General features: G+C 47.6%; 1 protein-coding gene and 1 long non-coding RNA gene across 4 annotated transcripts in view; one reads left to right on the top strand and one right to left on the bottom strand.

Annotated features, from left to right (window-relative positions):
• The window catches only part of kcnq3 (potassium voltage-gated channel, KQT-like subfamily, member 3), a 201,011-nt gene that overhangs the window by 48,168 nt on the left and 129,433 nt on the right, over positions 1-23,410 (top strand). The window contains exons 3-5 of the mRNA XM_085992847.1: positions 353-525; positions 10,456-10,599; positions 13,909-14,019. Coding sequence (XP_085848973.1) covers positions 353-525; positions 10,456-10,599; positions 13,909-14,019 — 428 coding nt within the window. The remainder of the gene's footprint in view (positions 1-352; positions 526-10,455; positions 10,600-13,908; positions 14,020-23,410) is intronic.
• The window catches only part of LOC147114846 (uncharacterized), a 98,193-nt gene that overhangs the window by 69,529 nt on the left and 5,254 nt on the right, over positions 1-23,410 (bottom strand). For all 3 annotated transcript variants that reach the window (XR_015079002.1, XR_015079003.1, XR_015079001.1), the window contains exon 2: positions 602-690. This is a non-coding gene — a long non-coding RNA (uncharacterized LOC147114846). The remainder of the gene's footprint in view (positions 1-601; positions 691-23,410) is intronic.

Below are 23,410 nucleotides of genomic sequence, written 5' to 3'. Positions count from 1 at the left end.
AAATATAGGCCAGGACACAGGCAGAACTCCCATGCTCTTCTTCAAAATAGTAGTATGGGATCTTTTACGCCTACCTGAGAGGGCAGGGTTTAACACCTCACCTGAAAGGCAGCACCTCCGACAGTGCAGCACTCCACTGGAGTGTCAGCCTAGATTTATGCTCAAGTCTCTGGAGTGGGACTTGAACCCACAACCTTCTGACTCAGAGGCGAGAGTGCTACCAACTGAGCCACAGCTAATACATAGGCAGTCTTTGAAGAATCTGATTCGAACTGTTCCTGAAGTCTTGGTGGATCTTGGATTACGGTCAAGGTATTGCTCACACCCCAGTATTTTCTTTGTATCTGTCTAGATATCATCGTCCTGATTGGTTCTGTGGTGATTGTTGCAGTGGGGACACTGCAGAACATAGTCGCGACATCTCTGCGAAGCTTACGTTTTCTACAAATACTGCGCATGTTGCGAATGGACCGGAGAGGAGGCACATGGAAACTTTTAGGTTCAGCAATTTGTTCACACAGCAAGGTATGGGAACCACTTCAAACACAGAATGAAGCTAAATCATTGCCTTATCCATAAACTAAAGACTTTGATTTAATACCTGTCACTCTTTATGCTTCTTGTCCGTTTCTGTTGGATTCCATACAGTAGCTGCTTTTCATTCTTCATAAGATCCTCTTAGTTTGTCACCTGATGTGAAAATAATAAAAGAAACAAATGGAGAGAAAAGATTCTTGGTAGGCAAAAATATGATGGAATGTTAGGATCTAACAAGATACCCAAGTGCTGAATATATATTGAGCAGGACTGTATCACTTGTGCTATGGAAATTTCTGAAATTCAAGTTTCTTAGCATGAAAGGAAATATATTGGGGTCGATTTTTGTTCAGGTGCGGGGAATTGGCGGTTTCCCCGAATTTAGTGATTCCGACACGATTGTAAATGGGTCTGTGAGATTGATACAAATTTAACACAATTGGCCAATTGATTTCCGGCGTGTGGGAAGCCTTGGCAATTGAGTATTTCCAGTCAGAAAGTTGCAGAATATGACGTCATCATTGCTGCTGCTCTTAAGGTTCACAGCAAGCCTTGCTTCCTCTGCAGGCTTCCAACCTTCAACATTAAGATGGCACAGGAGCCTGCAGGAGGAACGGCCAGCGGGAGGGCCAGATCTGCGCCCAAGTTTGATGAGGCTTCACTACAGGCATTACTGGATGGTGCTAGGGCCCACAGGGAGGTCCTCTTACCCATCTTCAGGGAGGAAGAGGCCTCCCAGCCAGACCAAGGCTGTGTGGCTAGAGGTGGCAGGCCAAGTCAACTGCTTGGGGCTCACACGAAGAACGTGGTTGCAGTGCAGGAAAGGATTCCATGACCTTCTTCGCACTGGAAAAGTAAGTACTGTATGATGTTTCCATCACCCTCAATCTGATCCCCATTGCCTTTCCTCAGCAGCACTCAGCTTCAGTAATCTCTTCCTGCACATCCCACTAGACACTCATATCCATGCACCCTTACCCATTCCCTCTCTATGCTCACATTCACAGAACTATGCCACCATGCAGCCCTCACACTCCCTCTCACTCTGATGCTTTGAACACAACTGACAACACACAGGGAGGGCCCTTGGTATTGCAACCTCACTGCATCTTTGTCTCCTTCTAAGTATCTATGCTATGCAATCTCTGCACTCACTCCTTCATTCTCACTCAACCTCCACTTGCCTCCCTCATTGCAGGAAAAGAGAGCTCACAACAGGAGAGAGCGAGCCAGGACAGGAGGAGGGCCGACCTCATTAGCCCAGCTCACCCCCTGGGAGGAAGGCGTCCTGGACATTGCCGGGGCTGACTGAGATGTGGACGTTGGGGAAGGACAGGCAGGAGCATCCCCGCAAGCTGGTGACAGAATAGTTTTCCGTCTCTCTCACTGGCATTGCATAAGTCGCTGATAATGATTTTGAAGCTACATCATATGGACTTATGATCATCTGCAAAATGCAATGTGCATATAACCTTGACATCACATCTCTAACTTTTTCCTTGACTCCCCCACAGGACCATCAAGAGCCCCCGTCCCCACGGTGCAGGAGGAAGAGCCTGAGTAGCCGGACTCCTCAGAGGAATATGCAACCTCTGAAGGCGCAGCGTCATCAGAAATAAGCGCACCCAGCACCAGCGCAGATACTCACACCTCAGTGGGACCTTCGTGACATAGATTAGAGTTGTCACCTGGTGTATCACAGCTCACAAGTGAGCATCAGCAGATTGTGGAGACAGGGACAGCAGTGGAGAGTCCTCGTCGGAGGGCGCAGGACTCTGCCAGCTCGGCTCAGCTGCATGTCGACCCTCTGCCTCTGGGTCCATCTGTAAGTTCAGAGGTGATGGAACTCCAGGCACAGATGCAGGAGTCTCTGGCAGGTTTTGTCTCTAGGTCGCTGCGAGTGTGGAGCGAATGGAGGAGTCGATAGCGACCATGAGCAGAGCCTTTGTGGAGTCATTGGCGCATGAACGCATCACCACGGAAAGGATGGCAACCTCCGTGGAAAGGATGGCTACAGTAGAGGAGAGGATGGCTACGGCCATGGAGGAGCTAAGTCGCCAGAGTGTTGAAAACATGGTGAGTGTTCAGAATAGACTGACATCTCTGGAGGAGCAATGGTCAGCTATTGAACAGAGAAACCAAACCTTCATGGCAGGCCCTCTGAGTAGGACTGCCATTGTAGAAACGGGTCCCCATGGCCCCCCTGATGTGCAGCAAGCTGCTCTCAAGCCACTTGCATGCACTGAGGGGGACCTGACCCATGAGAGGGAGGTTGGTGGCAGACCACAAGGAAGTGGGGGCTCCTCTCCAAGTGCTCACACTTCCATGCCACTGCAAAGCCCTCAGTCAGAGCCCCGCCGGAGTACACGCCCAACGGAGATAGAGGTCTCAGAGCAGCAGACTGTTGGCGAGCCCTCACAGGCTCGCCATCCCAGAGGACGCCCGCCAAAGGTGTTGAGACAGGAGCAGCAGGAAAGTGAGCAAGGGGCCTCCACATCTGCTGAAGCCACAGGGGAACCACTACGTAGAAGCATGTGTAAGAGGAAAATAAAGCACTAATAGTCACAAGGGTAGTCACTTGGGTGAAATGTTATGTCTGTTTTAAAAATGCCATCAGTTGGTTATTGTAAATAAAATTTCTGATGGCAACTTCTGCAGTTGTGGCGTGTGTCATTTTGCGAATGGGGCTAGAGGTCCTCCAATGCCAAGAGGGGATGGAAAAAAAGGCCTCCCATGCTTCTGGTAGGTGCCTCAGTTGAGGAAGCGCTGAGTGAGGGTGGCGAGAGGGGTCTCACAGGAGGTCACACTGGAGATGTGTGTGAGGCTGCAAACTTCCACAGCTGTGGTTATGCCTTCTAAAAGTTCCCCCAGACCTGAGACAACAAAGTCCTGCCACCTGCAAATGATGACTGATCAAATATCCTCTTTAATGTTGGACCTGCAGCTGATAGACAGCAAGCCAATAGTGTTCACGCCAGGTTTCACAGGCGTGATCCCCACCAGGCGCGTTTTACATGGAAAAAGGGTTAAACAGGCAAGGGCCTGTTAAAATGGGATTATAAAGGCCAATCAGTGCTGTTTAAGGGCCCTAAAGACCAGTCCCGCCTGTTGCAGGCGGGAATGATTCGGGACCATCAGACACACCTGGGTTAAAATGGCGTGGAGGCGTGAACCAGGCGGGGGGGTCGCGACCCCTAGGTTTTGCGATTTTAACCCTCCGCACGCCTAAAAGCCCGCCTTACGGCCCAATGAAAATCAAGGCCATTGTGTCTGGTGTCATGCTTAAAACTGCTTGACATGTTGTACATCAGGGCTATTCACTAATATTTGGTCAAAAACCTCAGTACCGACCTTTCAGGAATGCTCCAGAATCACAGCTTTACAGGGAGTTGGGACTAGGATGTGTTCCACATAGCAAACTCCTCAGTATTTAAATCTTAGATGAACTTGGGATTTATGGAGAATTCAGAAGTGTTGAGGAGAAGGCAGGCTTAGCAAAGAAGATGAACCTGAGCTTTTTGGAGACAGGAATTATAAGGCCCGGGGCCTAGAAATTGGAGTTGTTAGGGCTGGCTGTTAAGGTCTGTTTTGGTGAAAAAATGGTGGCCGCCTCACTTCCACCCGCTTTCAGTGGTACTGCGGCAGCTGCCATTTTCGGCAGGTTGGCAGTGCTGCCGATGTCCACGCTCACTGGAAATATGTAAATTATGCAGACTGTGACGTCAGTGAGTGTGCAACGCTCACCTGACACCTGATCTGCCATTTTCGTGTTTGCCGCTCCACTTACCGGCCTGTGTTAATTACAACCAGCTGACCAAGCATTCACAAGCAGGAAGGACCCTCCAGCAGTGTTACTTAAAGGGATCATCAGCAACAACTTGCAGCTGGCATGCTTTTTCAGTTTGACTGGCTCTGTGTAACTTTCTGCAACTCTTTTAGCTTTCTAAACTTGTTTCAAGTTTCTAAGGTAACAGGGAGTGTTGGTGCAAGTGGAGAACGCCTTCATTCATATTTAAAGGCTTCTGCTCACATGACTTGCTCACAGTGATGGGAGCTCTACTTGCAGTCCCCCTTGCGCTCGAAAATCTTCGGGAGAGGAAGAGGAGAAGATGTGCCCAGAGGGAGGAGGAGTGTCAGGAGGGCTCTCAACAGGAGGCCCTCACCTAGCTTCTTCCGAGAGCACTTCTCTTATCTCCACTTAAGCGAGGAGCAGTGTATTCGGAGGCACTGCTTCACCAAGGAGGTGGTCACAGAACTCTGCCACCTCCTGCAACCAGACCTGCAGCCTCAGACCAGGGTGACCACAGCTCTCCCAGTGGCCCTCAAGATCACCTTGGTCCTCAATTTCTTCCACATAGCTAACATCTCCCAGTTCGCCATCCATCGCTGCATCCGGGAGGTCACTGATGTTCTCTACACAAGGAGAAGTGACTATGTTGTCTTCTCTCTCAACAAAGAGAAGCAGGAGAAGCATACATGTGGCTTTGCCAAGAGCAGGCTTCCCCATGGTGCTGGATGCCATTTACTGCATCCACGCGGCTTTGCAAGCGGCGTATACCAATCCTGAGATCTTCCCTAACCGCAAAGGCTACCACTCACTTAATGTGCAGTTGTTGTGTGACCATGTCCAGCTCATTCTGATGGTCAATGCCCGCGATCCTGGCAGCAGTCATGATGCCTTCATCCTGCACCAGTCTGGTGGGCCAGCAATCTTCCAGGCACCATGTCATACCCGAGGGTGGCTGCTTGGAGACGAGGGCGATCTGCTGTGCACCTGGCTGATGACTCCCCTCTGCTACCCCAGCACTCCTGCCAGCACTTATATAATGAGATCGATAGATTTTTGGACTCTAGAGTAATCAAGGGATATGGGGATTGGGTGGGAAAGTGGAGTTGAGGTCGAAGATCAGCCATGATCTTCTTGAATAGCAGAGCAGGCTCGAAGGGCCGTATGGGCTACTCCTGCTCCTAATTCTTATGTTCTTATGAGAACCATGCTGCCATAAGGAACATCATTGAGCAGACCATTGGGCTGCTGAAGCAATGATTCCGCTGCCTTTACCGCTTGGGAGGAGTCCTCCTGTACTCACCGGAGCGGGTATCTCATTTCGTGGTGGTCTGCTGCATGCTTTACAACTTGGCCATTTGAGGATGTAGCCATTGCCAGTAGGGATTGCAGGACCACCTCAGGAGGAGGAAGGGAGGAGGCAGGCAGCAAATCCCCCTTCTGGACGGGCTGTCCGTGAATGCCTCAAAAGATTCCGATTCCAGTGAATGAAACCCCAGCTCCGTGTTGCTCACCACATCCACATATTACCATCCCTCTGTCACGGAACATCACAGCATCCTCCTGGGCACAAAACTGAAATGAGAGCCACCACAAAACAAACATTCCAACCAAAATTTATAAATTCATAAGTATTCAATTCACATTACAATATGAACTAATCACCCTTGTGCAATCCCTTAGTGCCTGTTGTTCGTGTGTCCTTTCCTACTCTAGTGTTCCTACGCAGTGCTTCCCCCAGTGGCTGCAGCATGACTGCTGGAAGTCTGCTGAGTTTCCGTGGGGAAGACTACAGATGGCCTTGCAGGACGACCTCAACCAGCTGTGGACCTAGAAGGCTCGGCTGTAGACTGCACCACCTTGACAAGGGTGGCAGCAGTCTAGGCTGGCTGGCTGACGGGCAGCGGCAAGGGCAGTGATGGAGTGGCAGTGGTGGGAGTAGGAATGCTGTCATTCTGAAAGAGGACAGCAAGGTTGTGCTCCACAGACCCACTCCCACTCCCCCGGTGCGTTGCCTCAGCAATCCTAGCAACCTGTTGGAGGACTAACTACTGGCCTCCTGCAACACCCTGCAGGCCCCTTTCGACACTCGTAAACCCAGCCACGATGGCAGCAGTCTAAGCTTGGGTGGCAGCACTGAGACGTTGGGTTGCATCCGCCTGTGCTGCCGTGGAAGTTGCCACATTGCCCATCACACGCAGCATTATGGCTGGGTCGACACTTTCTCTCCTGGAGTTGCCCATTATTTCCAGCCTGGTAAGCATTAACTCCAAGCACTGCGCAAAGCCCCATCCAATGTTGGAGCCGGACTCCTCCAATGCTCCTTGACATTGCCAAAAGGCTCTCTGGCAAGCTTGCCATTGCACCTAGCATTTCTGTGTGCATGGCCATCCCCCTTCTGAAGGCTGCCCCATCAAGGTCATCATCTGAGTCGTGTACAGCAAAACTCGTGCGTGAACTCACCCTCCGGTGCGCTGGCCCCTGGCCTACCCTTTCCCCCTGGCCTTGCTGCAGCTCACTTGTGCCTGGTGCCTCACCATGTGAAGATCACGCATCTATACTAACACGCTGCATTCCGCGCAGTGCCAGTTTCTGCGAGTGTCAGATGCAGTGACGGTGTGCCGCCGCCTTCTTCTCCACTCTCCTCCATAACTTCGGGGACATGCTGGCCTGCTGGCAGTTCTTGGTTATCTGAAAGCAGAAAGGCACATGAGTCAGGTTGTGGTGAGGGGAGGAGGGGGAAAACAAGATATGCATGCATTTTTTTTAAATTTGTTTGTGGGATGTGGACGTCGCTGGCAAGGCCAGCATTTATTGCCCATCCCTAATTGCCCTTGAGAAGGCGATGGTAAGCCGCCTTCTTGAACCGCTGCAGTCCGTGTGGTGATGGTACTCCCACAGTGCTGTTAGGGATGGAGTTCCAGGATTTTGACCCAACGATGAAAGAACAGCGATATACTTCCAAGTCAGGATGGTGTGTGACTTGGAGGGGAACTTGGAGGTGGTGGTGTTCCCATGCGCCTGCGGCCCTTGTCCTTCTAGGTGGAAGAGGTCACGGGTTTGGGAGGTGCTGCCGAAGAAGTCTTGGCGAGTTGTTGCGGTGCACCTTGTAGATGGTACACACTGCAGCCATGGTACACTGGTAGTGGAGGGAGTGAATGTTTAAGGTTGTGGATGGGGTGCCAATCAAGCGGGGTGCTTTGTCTTGGATGGTGTTGAGCTTCTTGAGTGTTGTTGGAGCTGCACTCATCCAGGTATGTGGAGAGTATTCCATCACACTCCTTACTTGTGCCTTGTAGATGGTGGAAAGGCTTTGGGGAGTCAGGAGGTGAGACACTTGCCGCAGAATACCTAGCCTCTGACCTGCTCTTGTTGCCACAGTATCTATGTGGCTGGATCAGTTAAGTTTCTGGTCAATGGTGACCCCCAGGATGTTGATAGTGGGGGATTCGGCGATGGTAATGCCGTTGAATGTCAAGGGGAAGTGGTTAGACTCTCGCTTGTTGGAGATAGTCATTGCCTGGTACTTCTGTGGCGTGAATGTTACCTGCCACTTATCAGCCCAAGCCTGAACGTCGTCCAGGTCTTGCTGCATGAGGGCAAATACCATCAACAGCTTGTAAGTGAGAGGAGACTGTGGGATGAGGGAGAAGTGGGAAGTGAGAAGAAGGAATAGGAATGACCATGCCGTTATTGTCCCCAAGGACTTCAACATCGCCCTTTGCCACAGCCTCGGTGACTTCCCCTCCAATGATTTTGAGCACCGTCTCCTCCAGTTGTCTCAATTTCTCTAAAGCAGCTTGGGCACCTCCCATCTGCCACTGCTCCTGGCGGTTGTGAGCCACCTTGGCCTGCAAGAGAAAGGGATGTGTGTGAGTGAGTGTAGTGCGATGTGCCTGCCATAGTTCAGTAGCTGTCAGTGTGTACAAGGTGTGAGATGTGGGTGTGAGTGTTGCAGCAGTGGTAAATGTGTGAGGGTGAAGTGAAGCTATGATTGTGAGGTATGAGTGGTGATAGGTAGAGATTGTTGGTAGGTGAGTGATGGGGGGGCGGTGGTGGTGCATTGAGCAGTGTGTGAGGCTTGTGGTGCAGATAGTGGGATATGGCATTTGCTGAAGCTTTCACTCACCTTGACCTGCCGTGTGAGGCCATTAAACTTCTTTCAGCACTGGATCCAGGTCCTCGACACAACACTGTTGGCCGTGACGTAGGCAGCTATCTCTTGCCAGAGCCTTCTGCAAGTGGGCTTTGATGGCTTCCTGCCAGCCTATGGGAACAGGACACTCCGCCTTCTCTCCACTGCCACAACCAAGGCCTCGAGAGCCACACCCGAGAACCTACTGGCTCTTTCTCTGTGTTGCTGTTGTTGTTGCAGTGCCATGGCTACAGACTGCAATGACAATGAGGTGCTGCTGCATCAAAGCACCTCCAATTTAAGCAGTGGAGGGAGATTAGGCCAAACATTACTGGCCATTAGACTGCACCCGATATTGGCCCACCTGTTGAGCACTAAGCTAATCAGCAGCGTGTTTATGCTGGGATCAGCATTCCAATTATGTAAATGAGTAGGCAGCATGAATTTTGCGTGCTGCCTGCACCACTTAGAATGGGTGCAACCAAATAGTGTTGGCCCATGACACCGCCCGTTTTCAGGCCATATCCAATTTCTAGGCCAGATTTTCTTGGAGGAATCCAACCGAGACATCCTTGAATATAAGAGTATGAAGGTGATTCCATATGACTCCCAAAGCTCAACACTAATACCTTCCTATATCTGTTTCTCCTCATTCATTACCATATAGTGAAACACACAATCACATGAACATCGCACAGTTAGTATCTTGTAAGATTAGAATGCATCAAAACCGATGGGGGGCTTCCTCTTGGTGTCAGGAATCCCACCGGGAGCCCATCATATGTCGATCATAAACTCTGACCCAGGAGCAGGAGAGAAAAGGAATAAGGTGACACGACTTCTGCCTGCCTCGCCAGAACATTGCCAGAACCCCGACCCAGTTTCCTAGATCTGGGGTCATCTCATATGCAGGGCGGGCTTCTGGCTGGGTTCCCGCCATCAAGAAAGAGCCTGATCCTGCAAAGGCATAAAAGTCATGATGGTGCTATGCACGAGACTGCTCCTTGCAGCCCCAGAACAGCCATGAGTGCAATTAAAGGGGCAGAAACACCCCCAAGGATCACTTAACGGCCTCGGCCAAGACCCAGGTCTTCAGCAGGTAAGTGTTAGGTTGGAATGGAGGGAGAAGAGGTCACCACGAATCTCTCTGCCCTCTTCCCCACCGCCCCCCCCCTCCAATGTGGGGGCACCTCAGGGTCATTCCCACCAGTCCCCAGGGCCTACCACCACCTTCCCCATAACATAGGATTACAGGATTACATAGGATATAAAGCATGGAAACAGGCCATTCGGCCCAAAAATCCATAGGAAGCAGTGGTAACACAAACCCTGTCCCCGCCAGCCACTATTTACTTGCAGCGGGCAGGGAAGCAGAGGCCGGCGGCAGCCGTGGCAGGGGCGGGGGATAGAAAATATAGTTCAGGCAGTGGTAGGCCTTACTGCCTTGAATTTTTCTCATTATCCACTTCAATCCTGCCTAAAATTGGGCGGGATCGCGGAGGAGTGTAACCTTCAATTTATTGGCAAGAATAGCTTCAGTGAACAAGTGTAATTTGCACTTTTCTGTTCAATTATTTTTGCACATCTTGAGTTAAAGTTTGATTTTGAATTTTTAATATGAAATCGAGTCAGTCACTGTGAATTCTGTAGAGAGAAATCTGCCCTGATGAGATCATCATTTAAAGCTTCAAATAACTTCTATAGTCATTTATCATGAAACCTGTAACATCTAAATAGTGAATATTCTGACTAATCCTATTCCCTTCATTTATTGAAGTGAAGTTAAGATATTAGTTAAGAAGTTAAGATACAAGTCTGTAATCAGACTTGTTCTGTGCTACTGGATCATGAAATTTGCCTATATAGATATCAAAACAGTAAAATTACTAATTGAGTGGATTGACATCATTAATTCAAGATGGCACCTACATTAGAGTGGGACATTGTGTATTTATCAACTTTGAAGAAACTAATAGATCTTTTTCATGTTTATCAGGAACTCATCACTGCCTGGTACATCGGATTTCTGTCACTCATTCTGGCCTCCTTTCTTGTTTACCTGGTTGAAAAAGATGATAATGATGCCAGAAACAGTACACAGGACTTTAATACCTATGCAGATGCACTGTGGTGGGGTTTGGTAAGTGCTGTCACTGATGCTATTCAGTCAGGACAGTGGGAGTGTACTTGGGCCTTCTGGGATACAAGGACTTCTTTGCTGTCTGCAAACCCCTCTGGGATAACCAATCGCACATCTTAGCATTTGATTTGTACTTCAGTTAATTAATATTCCTAGTTCTACGTTTGAAAAAAGTTATATATAAGGTGACATTTTATTACATTATTAATATTGTATTTCACACCACAATCTGACTTTGTTGTGATGCAAGTATGCTAATTTATTCTGCTCTCTTTGTTGCCCTAGTGGGGCTCTGGTGAGGTGCACCACAGGTGATTGGGTGGACCCTGAATTAAAATGGTGTAGGCATTACCACAGCAATGTACTTTCCTTAAAAGCTGCTTGTCTTGCAGTGACTTCCATTCCACAAAATTCCTCCACTATAGGCAAAACATTGAGAAGAAATTTTAAAATTTTACATTTGAATTCACATAACTTCAATCCAATGTTTATCTGGGCTGCCCGACAACCTTTTGTTGAGGATCGCAATCCTAAATGAAGCCTTGCTTGAGAGCTACTGTTGGGAATGCTGCAACACACAGCAGCGTGTTTGATGGGAGATGGATCTGTCACTGGGCAACAAGTAAAGGAGAAGGAGTAATACAGAATCTTAGCTGAATTAACATTCCATACCTGCGTAAACTGTGAATGGAAGTCCAGGTGTAAATTGAAGCAGGTTTGTCGAGGGGCACAGATGAAGGGGACGCAGGCCATAACTACCTCTGCTATGTTTGAGGACAGCTATTTCCTTCTTAATAGCACCCTAGCATTCCAGCTCATCAACACAAGCATGTCTGTGAAGTCTGGTTAAATGATCTGTTTAATAGTTATTCACCAGCATAGAGAGCCGCTGCATATAGTAACTAAAGCATTATTGAGTCGAGCCATGGTGTAGCAACACCCACACCCAGAGGAAAATTCAGCTAAACATGTCTGTCTGTCTGTTAGTATTAAAACCATTGGTTCAAAAATGTTAAGTGATTTTAATCTTGTAGGATTGACACCAGGAATTTCCAAAGTAGGCTCTGGCTCAATCAATCATAGAGGTACTTTCTAGAGTTCAGTTAAACAATTTTGCCTTAGAAAGAGGAAGTAGGATAAGATCATGAACTGAAAGTAGAGCATTATTGTTGATGCTGAGTGACCATGCCGGCAGGGTCCTCTTTAAATATGCAGATTGGCCTTTGATGATGTCATCGGGACCCGGTCTGCCATTTTACCCTGAGGCCTGAGCAGGAGAGCAGTGGTGGTTTCCTCGCCAGGCAAAACCTGCCGGAACAGCAGCCAGGACCAGAAGGGGCCCAACAAAGTAAGTTTTTCCCATTTCTTTTTAGTTTCCTTGTGGGCCAGGAGGAACGGCAGTGCTCCTCTGGGCTCCACAAGAAAACCTTGGTCCTCCCCTGCCCTGGGCTTCCTTCCCCTCCCCAACCGGTATTCCACTCCCTGAGTATTTACCTTGTGCCGGAAACCTTAGCCCTGGGTCCTCTAACCATTAATTCTTTTTGTGATTACCATCTTGCTGACCAGTGAAAACAATCTATCGGTATTTACATTATCATATTCCTTTATAATTTTGAAAACCTCTATCAGTCCATTTCTTAACTTTCTTAGCTTTAGAGCACAATGTTCTATCTTCTCAATTCTCTTTTCCTTAGGGTAATCTTTCATCCCTGATGCCATCCGACTGAATATATGCTGCACCTTTTCCATTGCTCTTATATTCTTCCTATAATGAGGTGCCTTCAACTGAATCCAACAGTCCAACCGCAGCCTAACTAAGGCCTTGTACAGATTCAGCATTGCCTCTTTATTTTTAGTTCTATAGGAGAGAAGATGAGTGATCCTTCTCATACAATTTCTGCAGAATTCTGCATAGTGTAGATGGGAGCAGAAAATTCCACAGGGACATCATTAGATTAAATGAGTGGGCAAAACTGCAGCAGATGGAGTTCAATATGGGGAAGTGTGAGGTCATCCACTTTGGACCTAAGAAAGATAGATAATATTTTCTGAAAGGTAAGAAGCTAGGAACTGTGAAGGAGTAGAGAGATTTAGATATCCATGTACAGAAAGTACTAAAAGCTAGTGGACAGGTACAAAAAATAATTTAAAAGGCTAATGGAATGTTAGCCTTCAACTCAGGGAAGCTGGAATACAAAAGGATGGAAGTTATGCAACAGTTGTATGTAGCTCCGGTTGGATTGCATCTGGAGTACTGCGTTCAGTTCTGGGCACCATACTTCAGGAAGGGTATATTGGCATTGGAGGGGGTGCTTTGCCGATTCATCGAATGATACTGGGGTTGAAAGGATTAAATTATAAGGACGGGTTGCATAGACTAGGCTTGTATTTCATTGAGTATGGAAGATTAAGGAGTGATCTAATTGATATGTTTAACATGATTAAAGGATTTGCTAGGGTAGATAGAAAGAAACTATTTACTCTGTTGGGGAGTCCAAAACAAGGGGGCTTAACCTTTAAAGTAGAGCGAGGTCATTCAGGGGTGATGTCAGGAAGCACTTCTTCACACAAAGGGTAGTGGAAATCTGGCACTCTCCCAAAAAGCTGTTGAGTCTAGATCCATTGGAAATTTCATAATTGAGATTGATACATTTTTGTTAGGTAAGGGTATTCAGGGATATGAAACAAAGGTGGGTAAATGAAGTTGAGATACAGATCAGCCATGATCTAACTGAATAGTGGAACAGGCTTGAGGGACTGTATGGGCTACCCCTGTTCCTATGTTCCTAAAATTTAGGTGATGGGAATTTTAAAATGGAGCCGAATCTTTTAAATGACATAGGAAATCCCAATCCATGGGAGGAAGCAATTCTTCTGCTCAACATCCCTATGTCCCAGCAGTAGTTTGGCAGCATGGCTGGTGACGTTCCTGGGCTACCCAGGGAATCAAACCACTGCCCTTGTGAAATGCCTGAAAGATGCCCATTGGAAACAGCTCACAAATGTTCCTGCAATTCTCAGAGGATTGAAAGCAGTAAACAGACAGTTAAAGAAACAATTCACTGCAAGGGTTCCCACCTGAGATTCTAATGAAACATCTACATCCCCAAAACATTAAGTCATCTGTTTTCTTTGTAAATGCGATGAACCTTGCGTATTGCCAGCATTTTCTGTTATTATTTCAGATTTCCGGTATATGCAGCTTTCCTTTTCATCCTGAGATTGCTATAGGTAACACAATTGCTTTTCTACACCAAGCAGCAGGAACAATCCATATCTGGTTGTGTAACTTTGATTTTCTTTGTGTAGATTACACTGACTACGATTGGCTACGGCGACAAGACACCAAAGACTTGGGCAGGCCGTCTTTTAGCTTCAATGTTTGCTCTTGTGGGAGTGTCATTTTTTGCTTTACCAGCTGTAAGTACCACAAAGCCTGGTTTTGCTATTATTTCATGTTAAAACTATGAAAAATATCCAAACATGCGTTATGGGCCCAATATCCCTGTGCTCGCAAGCACAAATTTAAACAGACATTATAATATCACTTCCACACAGGAGGAAAGGCTTGTGGAGGTGAAGCCCCTGATGCGCTATTAATTACTCATAAAAGACGGAGAGTTAGGAGAGTAACTAAAAGGCTTTTATTAACAAAGAACCGAGCATGCCTCTCGTGGTTGACTGGTTTCCAAGAAGGCAGGGGGCTGCAGAGCAGTCACCTTTATACCTGGGCATGTGGGTGGAGCCAGGGGCGGAGCCAGCTGAGGCATGCATAGATACAACAGTGTGCAACAACAACAACAACGGTGAACAACAATAACAGTGGTTTACCACATTCACCCCTTGTTTAAAATTGAGTCCGGCGGGGTGAAGTGTACTAAAGGTTCGTGTAAGTGAGTCTATCAGGTGGCCTTGTATGCCGTCCTGATCGTCGTGGTGGCGGCGGTGATGGTGCAGCATCCAACGTTGAACCTGGCGTCTCATTGAGTGGTTGGGTGGTCAATGACGGGTCCTGGGGCTGCGGCATGCCGTCTACAGGGGTTGGGTTGTGGGTAGTGGTGGATGGCAATGGTAGTGTTTCAGGGGCACCCGAAGGTGCGAGGTCTCGTATGGAGACTGTGTCCTCCCGCCCGTCCGGGTACGCCACGTAAGCATACTGGGGGTTGGCGTGGAGGAGGCTCACCCGCTCGACCAGGGGGTCCGTTTTATGGGACCTCACGTGCTTCCGCAGTAGGACGGGTCCTGGAGACGTCAGCCATGTCGGTAGCGAGGTCCCCGATGTGGACTTCCTGGGGAAAGTGAACATTTTTTCATGGGGGGTGGCATTGGTGGCCGTACAAAGCAGTGACCGAATGGAGTGGAGCGCCGCAGGGAGGACCTCCTGCCAGCGAGAGGTCGGAAGGCCCTTAGATTTTAAGTTTAAGAGGACAGCCTTCCAAACCGTCGCGTTCTCTCTTTCCACCTGGCCGTTCCCCCGGGGGTTGTAGCTGGTGGTTCTGCTTGTAGCAATACCTCTCGTGAGCAGGTACTGATGGAGTTCGTCGCTCATAAAGGATGAGCCCCGGTCGCTATGGATATAGCTAGGGAAGCCGAACAAGGCGAAAAGGTCATTCAGACATTTAATGACTGTAAGAGCCATGAAAGTTTAAGAAAGAAAATACTCTAAATATTGGTTAAATAGTATAATACAGTTAATTTACCTGACTGACTTATTGTATTGAGAAACCCCCTATTTTCCTGCTCCAGTAGTATAGTCTGAGATACCCCCTTCATTCTTGCTACAATGGTACAGTCCTTAAGATTGTCACATGGTATGCAGCCATTTTACAGTTTAAACTCCAGGAGGCAGAAGGTAGAAGCTTTTGAGGGCTAGAGCAATACAGTTTTTGACCGTGTTCGTTTATACGTGTTTGCTTTGTAATTCTGTTTGTAAGGTGTTATAGTAAACAGTTTAAAAGACAAAGCTACGTTTGGGAATGTTTTATTTCGACACGCGTCTACTCGTTGTTAAAGGCCAGTCAAAGCTCAGTGGCTGCATGTTTGGAAATTAAGAAGCGCCTCTACATTAGTCAAAAACTTGCTCCCTAAGAAGGAAAGGACGGAATTGTCGGCGAACGTATACATGAATGGTCACGGAGCCAGACGACAATATAAGAAAGCGAAGGTACAGTGACTGTTACTTGCTTTGTTCATTCTATTGAGAAGCTAAATAAGAGCTGTGGGTAAAATGGCCGAGGCCTTACGGAGCCGTGAGGAGCTTCCCCCAGCCAGAAGGATTGTTGGCCAAAAGAGGGAAATAAAGCTCACCCCAAAGGCAATGGAAGAGAAGTTACATAGAAGCATCGGTGCAAGGAAGGCTAAATTAGCTCAGATAACTGAAAAAATGAAGATAATTGATTGTCTCATGGAAGATAATGCTAATATTAAGAAAGCTGAAGACATAATGCATTACGATTTCTCCAAGCTGCATGAAGAATTTAATGTACTCAATGAAGATGTATTAGCACTTCTGTCTGAAGAAGAGGGAAAAGCTGATCAGCACAACTGGTTTGATCTTAAATCATCCAGCATTAAGGACTATGCCAAGGCCACAGAACAGTGGATGTTAAGGATTCGTCAAGATGCTGATACAGCAGAGAAAGATAAAGTTGACGATGAAGTCGGACCAGATGATAGCATTTCAGAGACTTCAGCCAGACTGAGCAAAAATCGAAAAGAAGGTAGCTCTGTTTCTGGACACAGGTCAGTCGCTTCTACCACAAGCTTGTCACGACGCAAGAGAGAGGAGGTTGAACGGGCAACGTTGATGGCGCGCGCAGCATCTTTAGTGGAGAAGCAAGCCCTTGAACAGGAAGAGGCCCAACTGCAGGCCCAACAGGCCCAAGTGCAGGCAAAGAAAGAACAGCTGGAGATAAAAACAGCTATTGCGGTCTCAGATGCCAAGTTGAGTGTGTATGCAGATTATGAAGGCTCACAGGATGGCATGAACGAATACTGCCAGTCAATGTTGTCACACAGAGTTGGATCCAGGGCACCTTCAAGAGTTACAAGAGAGTCCGAAGGCCATCTCCTGGCATTACAGCGTGGAAGAGTGGCCTCTCCACTAACAGGAGCACGTGATGCTACCCCAGATGTCAGACGGTCTAGACTAGACCCGGCTGATGACCACCAGAGGCCTGAAGACACAGGGAGCAGCCTATATCGAGTGATGCAACGTCAGAACGAAATTACAGAGATGCTTGTAAAACAACAGAATCTGTTTCGACTCCCTCAAAGAGACATACCAGTGTTCCAAGGCAACCCACTCAAGTATAAGCCCTTCATCAGATCCTTCGAACAAGCCATTGACTCCAAAACAGAGAGCAGCAGTGATAAGTTGTACTACCTGGGACAGTACACCAGTGGTAAACCACAAGACCTGGTCAGAAGCTGTGAACACATGAAACCGGACCGGGGATACATAGAAGCCAGGAAGTTGCTGCAGGAGCACTATGGTAACGAGCTGAAGATAGCCACTGCATATATTGAAAAGGCTACCAAGTGGCCACAGAGCAGATCGGAGGACGGAGAGGCATTGAACGCATATGTTCTTTTCCTCATAGGATGTCGCAACACCATGGAGGATGTTGAATTCATGGAAGAGATGGACAATCCTACGACTATGAGAATCATCATCTCTAAGCTTCCTTACAGGATGAGAGAACAATGGAGAAGAACAGCCTTTGAGATAATGGAGAGACGGAAAAGTAGAGCCAGGTTTGCAGACTTAGTGAATTTCATAGACAAACAGGCTAAAATTGCAAGGGACCCATTGTTTGGAAACATCCAGGATGTCAGCCCGACTACTGATGGAAGAGTGAAAGCCAAGCCTGCTGAATCAAAGACTCTCAGGAAAGGTGGTTCCAGGGGAAGCAGCTTCGCAACTATCGTCACTCAGGCTGGGGAAGAGAGGTCTCAGAACTCATCTCCCAAAAAGAGCAGCACAGTGACGCCTGCTAATGCCTTTCAGAAGCCATGTTTATTCTGCCAGAAGAATCATACATTGGATTTCTGCAGTGAGATCAAAGCACAGCCACATAAGGACAGAATCGAATTCCTGAAGTACAATGGCCTATGTTTTGGATGTCTCTCTCAGGGGCACCTGAGTAGAAACTGTAAGCAAAGAACAACATGCAGAGAGTGCACTCGGAAACATCCCAGTCTGCTGCATATCCACAAAGAAGAACAAGTCTCTAAGAAGAGTGAAGAAAACAATACCGACGAGAAGGTTGTTTCAAGTGCTCTGGTGTCGCTAGAACCAGAGACTTGTGGATTCACTGGGGCCGGTGACAGTGATTGTATTCTTGCCATCGTACCAGTAAAGATCAAGTCTAAGAGGCGTGAGAAGTTTGTGGAGACTTACGCCTTCATGGATCCAGGTAGTTCAGCAACGTTCTGCACAGAATCACTCATGCGACAGCTGAACGTTAGAGGCAGAAGAACAGAAATCCTATTACGCACCATGGGTCATGAGAAGTCAATGCAAAGTTATATCCTGTCAGACTTAGAAGTGTGTGGACTTGAAGAGAAGGACTTCATAGACCTGCCTAATGTTTTCACACAGAGGGAGATTCCTGTTAAAATAGGAAACTTAGCCCTGCAGAAGGATGTGGAGAGATGGCCTTACCTGGAAAAGGTGCGTCTCCCATACATTGAAGCAGAAATTGGCCTATTAATTGGAACCAATGCCTACAAAACTATGGAGCCATGGCAGGTGATAAACAGCAAGGATGACGGACCCTACGCTGTCAGGACAGCCCTTGGATGGGTAGTCAATGGACCGGTAAGGAGAGATGATGGCAACAAGTCGAACAAGGAGGAACGACAAAATGTCACAGTTAATCGCATCTCTGTCGCAAGCATCGAAGAGCTGTTGATACAGCAGTTCAACGCAGACCTTTCAGAACGCAGCTGTGAGGAAAAGACAGAGATGTTACAAGAAGACCATCAGTTCATGGATTTGATGACAAGGTCTACACAGTTCATTGATGGCCACTATCACATTGGTTTGCCACTGAGAAGACAGACCGCGAAGATGCCGAACAATCGCTGCATAGCAGAGCAACGCGCCATCAGTCTAAAGAGAAAGCTGAATAAGAACCCCGACTTTCACGAAGACTACAAAGGCTTCATGAGAAACATCATAGCGAAAGGCTATGCTGTAAAAGTGCCTGAGGAACAGTTGAACAGAGACAATGGAAGGGTCTGGTACATTCCTCATCACGGTGTGTATCACCCAAAGAAGAAAAAGATCCGTGTAGTGTTTGACTGCGCCGCCTCATTCAGAGGAACTTCACTGAATGACCAGCTGCTTCAAGGTCCTGATCTTACTAATACCCTCATTGGCGTCTTGACTAGGTTTAGACAAGAGCTCGTTGCCATGATGGCAGACATAGAATCAATGTTCTACCAAGTCAGAATCCCTGATGAAGATGCTGATCTTCTGCGTTTCCTTTGGTGGCCAGATGGCGACGTTAGTCAAGCGATGGTGGAATGTAGAATGGCTGTACACTTGTTCGGAGCCACATCATCACCCAGCTGTGCAAGCTACGCTCTCAGAAAAACTGCAGAAGATGGCAAAGGCAAAGCACCATCAGAGGCTGTGGAGACAATCTTCAGAAACTTTTATGTCGATGACTGTCTGAAGTCCGTGTCAACAGAAGACGATGCCATCGCACTGTCAAGAGACCTTAGGACTCTGTGTTCGAATGGAGGATTTCATCTGACTAAGTGGATAAGCAACAGCAGAGCAGTTCTAGCTTCTATCCCAGAAAAGGAAAGAGCCACTGAAGTCAAAGATCTGGACCTGAGCCACGATGTCCTTCCTATTGAGAGAGCTCTTGGTGTACAATGGTGCATTGAGTCAGACACGTTCAACTTCAGAATAATGGTGAACAAAAGACCATCCACAAGACGAGGGATTCTCTCCGTGGTCAGTTCCATCTACGACCCTCTTGGATTCCTGGCACCACTCATTCTGCCGGTGAAGCTGATCCTACGAGAGCTTTGTAGAGACAAGAGAGGATGGGATGAAGATATCCCAGAAGGTCAAGCTCAGAGATGGCTCAGATGGTTGACAGATTTGCAACAACTTTCTAGCTTCAACGTCAGTAGATGCATCAAGCCTGTGAGTTTTGGAGCTACAAAGATGGCTCAACTACATCATTTCTCGGACGCCAGTGAGGATGGCTATGGCACGGCTACTTACCTCTTGCTGACAAATCAACAGGGCCAGAAACATTGTGCCTTCCTCATGGGGAAATCCAGGGTGGCTCCGCTGAAGCAGGTCACCATCCCGAGACTGGAATTGACGGCAGCGGTTGTTGCAGTTAAAGTTGACCAGGTGATGCGGAAAGAGTTACAGCTCCCATTAGAAGAATCTGTCTTCTGGACTGATAGCATGACGGTGCTGAAGTATATAGAGAATGAGAAGATACGCTTCAAGACCTTCGTAGCAAACAGAATCTCATCCATTAGAGAAGCTACACAGCCATCTCAATGGAGGTATGTAAACACCTCATTAAACCCAGCAGATCAAGCCTCACGGGGATTGAAGGCTGAAAACTTCATGAGGAGTGAAACTTGGATACAAGGCCCAAGTTATCTGCTGGAAACAGAGAGATCATGGCCAGAAAGACCAGATATGCCAAGTCAGATTGCTGAAGACGACGTCGAAGTCAAGAGATCAGTCACAGTAAATCTCATAACTACGAAAGAGAACTTTGACACAGTGAACAAGCTTGTTAACCATTTCTCAGGATGGCACCAGTTGAGGAAAGCAGTTGCATGGTTTCTAAGGTTGAAAGAGTTGCTGCTACACCTGAGCGGTAAGAGAAAAGAGTACCGAGCCACTATCAGTCAGTCTGAAAGTAACCCCGATAAGCAGAGAATGCTTCTACAGCAGTATATGTATCAGCACAAGACCACATTGGGTAAGAATTCATCGACCGTGGAGGATTTGGCCAAGGCTGAGATGGAGATAGTTTGCTTCAGTCAAAGACAAAGATACCCAGAAGAAATCGAAGCTTTACAGCGAAATACTCCAATCAAGAAAGGTAGTCATATCTACAAGCTGGACCCTACACTGCAAGATGGAGTACTGAGGGTGGGAGGGAGACTAAACAAATCTGCTATGCCAGAGGAGGCCAAGCATCCTGCTATCCTTTTTAAGGACCTCCGGGTTGCTACTCTCATTCTTCAGCATATACACCAGAGTATTGGACACAGTGGGAGGAATCACGTGCTTGCGAAGCTAAGACAAAGATACTGGATTCCAGGAGCTAATTCTGTAATAAGAAAAATACTCTCTGAATGCATTGTTTGCAGACGGTTACACGCTAGAGCTGGGGAGCAGAAAATGGCAGACCTGCCTGAAGACCGTTTGTTACCAGACAAGCCCCCATTTACAAACGTAGGGGTGGACTATTTCGGGCCTTTCGAGGTAAAGCGAGGACGGAGCCTTGTCAAGAGATATGGTGTGCTTTTCACTTGTTTGACCATCAGAGCAGTTCATATTGAGGTGGCACACACGCTTGACACTGATTCCTGTATTAACGCCCTGTGGCGCTTTGTCTGTAGAAGAGGACAGGTGTCCATTATGCGTTCTGATAATGGCACTAATTTTGTCGGAGCGGAGAGAGAACTACGGGAAGCTATTGAAGGTTGGAATCAGCTTAAAATACAGGAAGCCATGATGCAAACAGGAATTAAGTGGATCTTCAATCCTCCGGCTGCGTCCCACCATGGAGGTGTCTGGGAAAGACAGATACGCACCGTAAGAAAACTACTCAGTTCTGTACTAAAGCAGCAAGTGCTTGACGACGAGGGACTCCAAACCGTTCTGTGTGAGGTCGAAGCCATCATTAATGACCGACCGATAACTAAGACATCAGATGTTCCCAATGACCTCGAAGCCCTGACTCCGAACCACCTGTTGTTGTTGAAAACACAGCCAGTCATGCCCCCGGGAGTCTTCAAAAAGGAAGATCTGTATGCCCGTCGGAAGTGGAGGCAAGTTCAGTATATGTCAGACCTTTTCTGGACCAGATGGACAAGAGAATACTTACCTCTGCTACAGGAGCATCAAAAATGGTCCAAAATAAAGAGGAACTTCATTGTCGGAGACATCGTCTTAATCGTGGATGATTCAGCCCCTAGAAATTCTTGGTTGATGGGAAAAATAATTAAGACCATGCCAGACTCCAGAGGCGTTGTTCGTCGCGTTTGTTTGCAAACCAAGACCAGTACCCTGGAAAGACCGATCACAAAGCTCTGCCTGCTACAAGAAGCAGCGTGAAAAGTTCCTGAACGAAAAAAGTGGACACTTATATTGTAAATATGTTGAACTCATTAGTTTATGACTCTTAAGAATGTTTGAGTAATTGATATGCTCCATGTGCCTAGTCAATTAGGGGCCGGAATGTAAGAGCCATGAAAGTTTAAGAAAGAAAATACTCCAAATATTGGTTAAATAGTATAATACAGTTAATTTACCTGACTGATTTATTGTATTGAGAAACCCCCTATTTTCCTGCTCCAGTAGTATAGTCTGAGATACCCCCTTCATTCTTGCTACAATGGTACAGTCCTTAAGATTGTCACATGGTATGCAGCCATTTTACAGTTTAAACTCCACGAGGCAGAAGGTAGAAGCTTTTGAGGGCTGGAGCAATACAGTTTTTGACCGTGTTCGTTTATACGTGTTTGCTTTGTAATTCTCTTTGTAAGGTGTTATAGTAAACAGTTTAAAAGACAAAGCTACGTTTGGGAACGTTTTATTTCGACACGCGTCTACTCGTTGTTAAAAGCCTCAAAGCTCAGTGGCTGCATGTTTGGAAATTAAGAAGCGCCTCTACAATGACCGTGGTACTGGTCATGTCTGGGCAAGGGATGGCAAACGGGAAACGGGAGTACTCATCAATTATGTTGAGGAAGTACACGTTGCGGTCAGAGGAGGGGAGGGGCCCTTTAAAATCGACGCTCATGTGCTCGAAGGGGCGAGTGGCCTTGATCAGGCTTGCTCTGTCTGGCCTATAAAAATGCGGTTTGCGCTCGGCACAGATTTGGCAGTTCCTGGTCATGGTCCTGACCTCCTCGATGGCGTAGGGCAGGTTACGGGATTTGATGAAATGGAAGAACCTGGTGACCCCCGGGTGGCAGAGGTCATTGTGGAGGGTCTGCAGTCTATCAACCTGCGCGTTGGCGCATGTACCACGTGATAGGGCATCTGGGGGCTCATTGAGTTTCCCGGGCCGGTACAAGATATCGTAATTGTAGGTGGAGAGTTCAATTCTCCACCTCAAGATCTTGTCGTTCTTGATTTTGCCCCTCTGCTTATTGTTAAACATAAAAGCTACTGAACGCTCGTCAGTGAGCAGGGTAAATCGTTTTCCAGCCAGGTAATGCCTCCAATGTCACACCGCTTCCACAATGGCCTGGGCCTCCTTTTCGACAGAGGAGTGTCGAATCTCGGGGCCCTGGAGGGTCCTTGAGAAAAAGGCCATGGGTCTCCCCGCCTGGTTAAGGGTTGCAGCTAGGGCGAAGTCGGATGCGTCGCTCTCCACTTGGAAAGGGATGGACCCATCCACTGCGTGCATTGTGGCCTTCGCAATATCTCTTTTTATGAGAGTGAAGGCTGCACATGCCGCTCCTGTCAGGGGGAAGGAGGAGGACTTGATGAGGGGTCTGGCTTTGTCCGCATAGTTGGGCACCCACTGAGCATAGTAAGAGAAAAACCCTAGGCATCTCTTCAGTGCTTTTTGACAGTGGGGGA

The sequence above is a fragment of the Somniosus microcephalus genome, chromosome 7, assembly GCF_052327205.1.
Source record: "Somniosus microcephalus isolate GS21.2 chromosome 7, FLI_Smic_1.0, whole genome shotgun sequence".
Taxonomy (NCBI): domain Eukaryota; kingdom Metazoa; phylum Chordata; class Chondrichthyes; order Squaliformes; family Somniosidae; genus Somniosus; species Somniosus microcephalus.
This window is presented reverse-complemented; position numbering and strand designations above follow the sequence as displayed.